At 47.3% G+C, this 8,829-nt stretch overlaps 1 protein-coding gene across 1 annotated transcript; it reads right to left on the reverse strand.

Annotated features, from left to right (window-relative positions):
• Positions 1–1,756: 1,756 nt before the first annotated feature.
• Positions 1,757–5,076, reverse strand: LOC113841700 (uncharacterized). Its single transcript, XM_072033066.1, has 5 exons — positions 4,973–5,076; positions 4,444–4,592; positions 4,237–4,298; positions 3,472–3,627; positions 1,757–2,529 (listed from the first exon to the last, which is right to left on the reverse strand). The coding sequence occupies exons 1-5, from the start codon at positions 5,074–5,076 to the stop codon at positions 2,296–2,298; spliced, it is 705 nt and encodes a 234-aa protein (XP_071889167.1). The 3' UTR covers positions 1,757–2,295.
• Between the last annotated feature and the right edge of the window lie 3,753 nt (positions 5,077–8,829).

An 8,829-nucleotide genomic window follows, 5' to 3' on the forward strand; every position in this document is an offset into this window, starting at 1 on the left:
GGGACATCAAACACGCCTCTACCCAGACACCAGAAAGAACGCCTATTGTGTGTGTGTGGGGGGGGGAAGCGCTGCAGTGCAGAACGGAGTAGGCACGAGCAACCAATGCTCTTCCTGCCGTTACTCTGAAAGCTTTGGAAACAGTGCCTCAGGAGGCCACTTTGACAGAGCTGCTGGAGGAAGGCCTTTTCTCTCTAGGTCAAAGCTGATGTGTGGTTGCAAGGATACGGAGGTTATAGCAGATGTTCCATTAAGTCCCAAAGGTCAGCAGCGGTGCTGTCTTGCTCTCCTCCTCCAGAAATACACCCTTTTTTATACCTACTTAAAATACACTTGGGAGGTTCCTGCCTATTATAAATAGATAGAAACAAACAAACAAACAAACAACAACAAGAAAAACAGAAACCCTCAGGAAACAAACAAAAAATAAAATAAAAAAATAATCTTCATTTTACAGTGCCTACACACAATGCTATTTCCTCTCAAATAACAGCACTCTTCTAATGGCAGTGAAGCCACGAGAATGCTACGAGCCTTTGGACTAAGAATGGGCCACCACAAGGGCACTTGAGTCCTTCTACAGAACCTTCTAAAGCACACGTGTGCCTTAGCAGCACCTCTCAGTAACGAGGGGAAAGGTAGCTAAAGGGTTCCGTGCAACTGAACAAGACACCCATGGCAGCTCAAAAGCACTTCTTGGTCCTCGACATCAGGGTGCCCATGGCTAGGGAAAGACGGCCTGAGACAGCAGCTGGTGAGCGGCAAGTTACAAAAACGTCACTGTCTCAACTCCTAAGACAGGGCTCCAGAAGTGATCTTGGGCAGAGCCAACTTCAGACAGGTGGAGTTGCACCTGCCAGAACTGAAAAGTGCCATGGCCTGTGAAGCCACTGAGCCCGCCAGCCTTGCTGTGACTCTCAGCTCGTCCTTCCTCCACAGAGCAGCCTGCCCTCAGAGTGCCCCCACAGATACTGCTCTGCACGTTCATTTTGACTCATAACGACAACTGCATCTGCGTTCACCTGCTACGTATGACAACAGAAGGAGCACCAAGGAGAGAACAGACAACTCACAATACAAGAAGCAGCATGGCAAAGAACAACACAGGCATGAACATTAACAGACAAAAAAAAAAAAAAAAAAGACAAAATCCTGCAGAATCCAGAGCTCATGTTTACCTATCACATAGCCAGTTTCAAGGGCTCAGCCTCACTAAGGGCAGGCCACTCTGCCTCCTCACTACCAGCAGTTGTCAAGGCAGAAGCCAGAAACTGCCCCAGGTCAACCGTTCATTTTAATCTGGACGACACCAGTTCTCAGCACTCCGTTTTTACCTCAGAGCTAGTACTAAGACATTTTGCCTCTGTAAGATAGTGCTCTGCTTGTAAGCCTTTTCCATAGGCTCCATACACAATTCACGGGGACTTCTGCACCAGTGGAGAACAACACTTCACAGAAAGAAAGAGGGGCAAGACCCCAAATACAAATATGTCCTGCGACTTCTGCTATGAGCACTTGTTCCTTTTCAGGCCCTTTCTTATCTCTGTCTCATGCTGTTGCTTTTGCACGAGACTCACCTTGGAAGTCTTCAGGAGATCTTTGAGGTATGCCACCTCTTCTTGCAGCTGGCCATTGGTCTTCTCCAGTTTTTCCTGAGAGCCACGCAGAGCAGACAGCTCTTCTTGCAGGTTGCAATATTGTGCTTCTAGCTGCCTGCGTTTTTTAGACATCATCTCCAGCTGCTGCGAAAGTTCTTTGAGCTGTGGAGAGCAAAGCACAAAGGGGTAGGGCGTCAAGATGGTGTTTGTCACCTTCTGACTTGGTATTGAAAGTAAAGGCAGGCTCGTCTTTTAACACAACAGCTTTTAGATCACTGCTGGCAGGATTCCCCAAGTTTCCATCCTTCCTCGGTTCTTCTGCAGGGAGACGAGACTGGCCTGAAAGGTGCTAGGGACGCTCTTGCCCGAAATGCTCCTCTGCTCGTGGGACATCAAACACGCCTCTACCCAGACACCAGAAAGAACGCCTATTGTGTGTGTGTTGGGGGAAGCGCTGCAGTGCAGAACGGAGTAGGCACGAGCAACCAATGCTCTTCCTGCCGTTACTCTGAAAGCTTTGGAAACAGTGCCTCAGGAGGCCACTTTGACAGAGCTGCTGGAGGAAGGCCTTTTCTCTCTAGGTCAAAGCTGATGTGTGGTTGCAAAGATACGGAGGATATAGCAGATGTTCCATTAAGTCCCAAAGGTCAGCAGCGGTGCTGTCTTGCTCTCCTCCTCCAAAGGCCCGTTGTGTTGGTCACCAGCAGAAAGGGGGGAAGAAGGGAAGAGAAAGCACAACCACTCTCAGATTTATCCCTATAGTGCAGCCTTTCCATACCTCAGCTTTAGCCGTTCTCAATTCCTCTCGCAAGCGCTCTGCGTCTTTCTCATCGTCCCTGCGCTGGCTCTCAGTAGCCTCAGGTGGGGCTTCTGACACAGACAGACTTTCAGGAGCACCAGGAAGCTCCATCTGCAGCTGTCTGTCTCGATCCTAAAGAAATGGGGTTCCGTGAGCATGACAAAGTCAGTGAGAACCTGGGAATATGAGCTGTGCTTTTACTCATTAGCTTCTACAATGAGGTCAGTCTTCTGCCTGAAACAAAGCATTGGAAGCGCACCACCGCCGGGCATCTGCACAGCTGGGGACCTCTCTCCATCTTTCTTAGCCTCAACCACCAGCAGCTCTTTGTGAGGGTTTCTGTTTCTTAAAACACAGGGGAGGCTTAAGGTTTTTTCTCTTCTTGGAACATAGGCTGAGAGACTGGGCAGGGGCTTTCTGCCTACACAAAAAGGCGGGCAGCGGAGAATGGACTCTGCAGAACTGTTGTTGCCTCCAGGGGCATTTCAGCACTTGCAAAGCAGAGGCCAGACTTCTTCTGCCAGAGCTTAAGCATGGCCTGGAATCTCCCTGCAGCTTCTGAGAACATGCTCGCAACCAAGGCATGCACACTGAAAGCAGAGCTGCAAGCCCTCAGTGCTATTCTCTGGTATGCCTTCGTTGTTGGCCTTAAAAATTGCCACGTGAAGGTTACCAGAGCGCTGGTGAGGTATGGTGAAAAGCAACAGGCCACTCCCAGCCAGCCCCTTTGAGAAGCTCAGAAGATTTTAAGCAGCGGGAAGAACCTTTGCTGCTTCGTTATGTAGAATATGCTTCCCCTCGACTGGAACTCTAACTGAAAGGCCAGCTGCAGTGAGACCCAGGTCTCCTAGCAGCTTGGCCAACCTTTTTTAGAAGCGAGTTTTTACAGACAGCAAACTACTCTGGTCATACCTCCCCACCAGAAGGGGGCTCCTAATGCACTGCCTTGCCCCTCCAGCTTGCAAAAAGCTCCCCAAAGAGCTTTCTGTGTTGGTCAGCAGCAGAGAGGGGGAAGAAGGGCAGAGAAAGGGCAACCACCCTCAGATTTATCCTTATAGTGCAGCCTTTACATACCTCAGCTTTAAATACGTTCAGTTGTGCTCGCAAGTACTGTATGCCTTTCTCCATGTCACTGCGCTGGCTCTCAGTATATTCGCGTGTGGCTTCTTGTAACCTTAATAGTCTTTGAAGAGCAACAGGAAGCTCCAGCTGCAGCTCTCTGTCTCGATCCTAAAGAAATGGGGTTCCGTGAGTGTGAGAAAGTCAGTGAGAACATGGGAATATGAGCCGTGCTTTTACTCTTTGTTCTACTATTAGGTTAGTCTTCTGAGTGAAATGAAGGGTCAGGCGCACACAAGCACCAGGCATCTGCGCAGCTGGGAACCTCTCTCCATCTTTCTTAGGTTCAACTATCAGCAGCTCTCTGTATGAGCCATGCTCTGCTATCCCTTGGTTGTTGGCCTAAAACTTGTCCATCTAAAGGTTATTTTAGTGCTGGTGGCGTACGGTCAAAAGCAATAATCCACTTATGGCCAGTTCTTTTGAGAAGCTCAGAAGATTTTAAGCAGCAGGAAGAACCTTTGCTGCTTCATTATGTAGAATATGCTTCCCCTCGACTGGAACTGTAACGGAACGGCCGGCTGCAGCAGGACCCAGGTCTCCTAGCAGTTTCACCAGCTCAGTGCAAACTGAAGAGCTGGGCTGGAGCACAAGTAGTTCAAGGGCCCCCAGTCACAACCATGTGGCAGAGGCAGCAACAGAGGGAAGCGAGCCCAGAGGTAAACTTGCCCCAAAGTAAGCGAGCCAAGTGGCAGCCAGTGGGTCCTTCACAGAAAGTACCTTGTGATCCGTGGGCAATTCAGCCTCTTCCTCCTGCTCTGCTCCTACAGCTGGCAGGGCGCCTACAAGGGATGGACGAAGCAAGACAGTGTGAGCATTCCTGGCACTCTGCGTTTCCCTGCCAGTCAAGCCCTGACCCCAAATAAGGGAAAGGGTCTGACGTCAGGCCACAGTCCTCATCAGCTCTTCCACACTACAGGATCCTACCTTCTCCATCCAAAGCACGTGTGTGAAATAGAAAACGCTCAGTCGTCAGAGGGCAAAATCTGCTGGGGACTGCTGTGTCTTGTGCAGCATCAGCAGAAGCTTCTCCCGTCTTTTCGCAGTGTGCGCGTTCTACCAGTTTCCTGGCAATGCTACGCGTAGAAAGAGAGAACGTACAGGCAGTCAGATCCAAAACATCCTTGCCCAGGATCCTTGCTCTTGCCGAGGACAGCAACTGACTTGGAACCGGTTCAGAACTGTCTGTGTGCGGTGTCAGTCTCCCCACGATGGTGGACCTGCTACGCCACCAGGGATCTCTTTGAGGGTTTATCTGAAGGGACACTGGTAAGATCCCCACTGAAAGAACAGGCGCCTCTTTCCTGGCCAGTGGAGTGGAACTGGGCTTAGTAACGCAAGCGGGATTTCTAATTTTCTTTTCATTAAACTTTATGCATCTACCACAGAGGGTGACAAATCAGCATGGACACTCTGACAACTCAGCCGCTCTAACAGCGACGTACAAAACACTCACCCAATGTGTCCCGACTGGAGAGCATAATCCACAGCCGTGTAGCCAGCAACATCTTTGCAAGTAATGGTAGCACCGTAGGAAAGAAGTAGGTCTACTACATCCATCCATTGTTCTCCAGGCCCCTCACCAGCTTCGTCGCCCTTCTTTGGACCCGCTCAAGCACCTCGATGTCCTTCTTGTAGTGAGGGGCCCAAAACTGAACACAGTACTCGATGTGCGGCCTCACCAGAGCTGAGTACAGGGGGACGATCACCTCCCTAGCGTGGAATTTTTATTCCATAACTGGAATAAAAATAATTTTGTCCTTTTAAACAGCAGTTTCCAGTCCTCAGTTTGTTCAGCTTGCCACATAGTTTTTTCTGCTCCTTCTTCTGATGGTTATGTCCCATTTCTCCCTTTGTAATGATGCTGCTTTTATGCAGGTGTATCAAATCCATAGTTTGATCCCTTCCACTTTGATTGCAGTGTGGGTGTGGAGCAAGGTGTAAGATCTTTTCTACTTTTCTTTTGGAGTCTCATCTTTCCACATTCAGATCAGTACCTGATGTCCAGGTTGGAATGGATGCACCATCCAGTGGAATTAGTAGTCGTTCCTGCACATATCTATGCATATCTATGAAGAAAGGACAACACAGCAGACAAAGACAGCAAATATTGTCTCATCCAGCCTCCCCTCCTTACATGAATTTGACTCCTTTCTGTCACCAATTTATTTACATGGTAGTGTTTTCCATATAACAGTTCAAAGGGGCTAACTTTTTCCCTAGCTCTGGGGGCTATCCTAACTCCCAACAAAGCCCAACAAAGGTAGGACCTCCAGCCATTTCAGTTGAGCTTCCTGATGAATTTTAGTTAACTGCTTTTTCAGTGTTTGATTCATTCTTTCTACTTGTCCTTGTGGTTCCCAAGGAGTATTTAAGACCCCCTAACTCAGTATTCCTTGAACCACTTTCATATAAAGTGAGGTCCATTGTCTGAGGAGAGTCCCTCCAGTATTCTAAAATGAGGGATTTTTTTCTTTCGGCAAAGCCTTTACAATCTCCCTAGCTTTATTAGTTTTGCATAGGAAGGCCACCTGGTGGACATGTCCACCAGAACCAGGAGTAACCGATATGATCCTTGTCAAGGCAATTTGGAAAAGTTCACTTGCCAGTACTCTCAAGTTTCATCCCACAGAATCACAGAATCACAGAATTTCTAGGTTGGAAGAGACCTCACCCTTGGTGGTGGCTTTTGCTGGATCTTGGGGTTGTTTGCACAGCACAGGGGCACCTTCACACTACTTGGTTTGTGATAGTTTGCACTGTTGGTCCTATTGCAAAGGTCTTCAGGTTTACCATGGCATCAGTGGCAAAGTCTGTCCCTTCTTATAAATTTTTCATTAACTGTTTATTCATAACTTTTGTTATCAGGATCTGTGCATTGGAGATCTTCCACCATCCGTCTTTCTGCTTTGTACATTTTAGTTTTTTGGCTAGTCGGACCTCTTTAGTTGTATATTCTGGTTAATTGAGTGAAGTCTTTGCACAAGAGACTAACATACCTCTCCTGGTACTCTTGTAGCTTCTTCCTTGGCTTTTAAGTCAGCTTTCCTGTTCCCTTTTATTATGTTGTGATCACTCTTTTGGTGGGCCTTACAGTGCATTACTGCTGTAGCTTTGGGCCTCTAACTGTAAAATTTCTGGACTGTACTTAATTGGTCCTCCAGGTGTTGTCAGTAGCCCTCATTCTTTCCAGATGGCTCTATGAGCGTGCAAAGCTCTGGAGACATATTTAGAATCTGGATAGACATTGAGGGGTTTCCCTTCTGCTATTTCCAAGGCCCTAGTCAAGGCAATTAGTTCAGCTTTTTGTGCTGAGGCATTATGAGGTAGTGACTTTGCTTCTACAGTGTCCCAAGAGGTTACTACTGCATATTGTGCTTTACACTGTTCATTTTCCATAAAACTACCACTGTCTGTAAAATACTCAAGGTCTGCATTAGCAATCGGCTCATCCTTGGCTGGCATAAGTGTGCTTGGCGATACCCATGCAGTCATGTTGGATTTCCCCTGTCTCCAAGGCTGGAAGGAGCATAGCCAGGCTCAGGGTGATGACCATAGACAACTTTATGTCTCCTTGGTCACTAGTACAGCTTGGTATTTAGCCATCTGGCTTGGGGATAGTCATCAGTTTCCTTTGACTTCCATTACAGCTAGCACTGCATGCAGCACAAATACCATCAAGGGTTGTCCCAGAGTCAGTTTTCTAGCCTATCGGATTAATTATCAATATTGTTCTATTGGTATTTGGGTCCCACTTAGGATCTTTCTTAACTGGTAATAATTCCACTACCTCTCCCCATGAGTACCTCTGCCTTGTCTCCTCCTGAGCTTTCTCTAAAATCATTCTCCTTTCATTCTCTGTGGTCAAAAAGGTGTTTAATAAAGCTTGCATATCCTCCCAGTTGGGATTAGCCGTAATCATAATAGTTTCTAACAACTGGTGCATTGCTGCTGGATTATCCCTGTAAGATCCAACAGATTGTTTCCAATTTAACAAATCCGATGTAAACAGAACACAAACAACAACAAGTTTTTCCCGTGGTCCTGCTGCCTGTCTTAGTGGAGCCTGGATAACTGGCCCCATTTTCTGTTGAGTGTGATATGCTATTGGGCTAAAATCAGAATCACCCTGGGCCTCAGGAGAAGAAGCTGATGTCCCCACAGGAGCTTTGGAAGTTGGGGAAACATCTGAGTTCTCCCCTGGATTATATGGCAGTGGTACCAAGGGTAGCATTAACAACTTATTCTTCTAGATCTACATAAATTTTAGGGGGGTTATTATTTACCACCACCACCCCTTTTTTTCCCAGCACATAGCATAATATGATTTTCTCACAACCTGCACTCAAACTGACTTTCCAGGTACTGATAAAGTGACATAAAACCACTAACATGCATCACCTCATCCCATTTTCATTCCTAACAGCAAAATAGCATCAATTACAGTTTGGTATTGTAATTCAAGGATCCATTTTCTGGCCATTGTTTCCCATCATCCAGTTTATGCTGATTACAATATTGCCTCATTTACCCTTTGTCGTGGAGTCACCACCATATTTAGACCAATTTTTAAGTATGCATCCAATGGTGGAGGAAGGGGGGATTTTGGACTGACTGCTTCCTATTTTCCATTCAGCTGGTGCTCACTCTCGGTTTTATCTTTAACCAACCAGTCAGGTCAGGTGCCTCACGGGCCTGTATCCTCTTCCTGCCGATCCACAGTGTCTACTTGTGAGGCTGCCGATCTGCTCTCCAAATACCCATAGCAAGATGTAAACCACACTCACCAGTCCAGTCACTTCCCCCTTATCCCCCTGGTGTTCAGTGGATTCCTTAAAGCATTGTGCTGTGCTGGCCCCAGACTTTTGGAGGGTTGAGGCTGGTCTACAGTCAGATCACTGGTGATCCCCTCTGACACTAATGGTGACGAGTTGGACTGGGTAAGGCAATTTAGGGTCCCATCTGGGTCACCAGAACTATTATCCATTGGTTCATGGCCAGTACATCTGGGGGGGGGAGACCAAATCCTACATTTCCATACTTTTCCATTTTGATGTTTGTTTGTTTTTTTAATATGTTAATGACTTTTAATGAGCAAAAGATTACTGCGGGTCAGCCTGGAATCTTCCTCCAGCTGTTTTCCTCTTCCTTGCTTTCTTGCTTTCATTGCTTATCTCCTTCATTTTTGCTTACTTTGGTTTCTTAGCTTTCATAACTCCAGACTACACCTGTACGCCGTGCTGAAATGGGCATGGCACCAAGGCTGTGTGGGTCCAGACTGGGGTTGGTGGGGAGTCGTGCTTCTTTTCTAAT

Source organism: Anas platyrhynchos, chromosome 1 (genome assembly GCF_047663525.1).
Source record: "Anas platyrhynchos isolate ZD024472 breed Pekin duck chromosome 1, IASCAAS_PekinDuck_T2T, whole genome shotgun sequence".
NCBI lineage: Eukaryota > Metazoa > Chordata > Aves > Anseriformes > Anatidae > Anas > Anas platyrhynchos.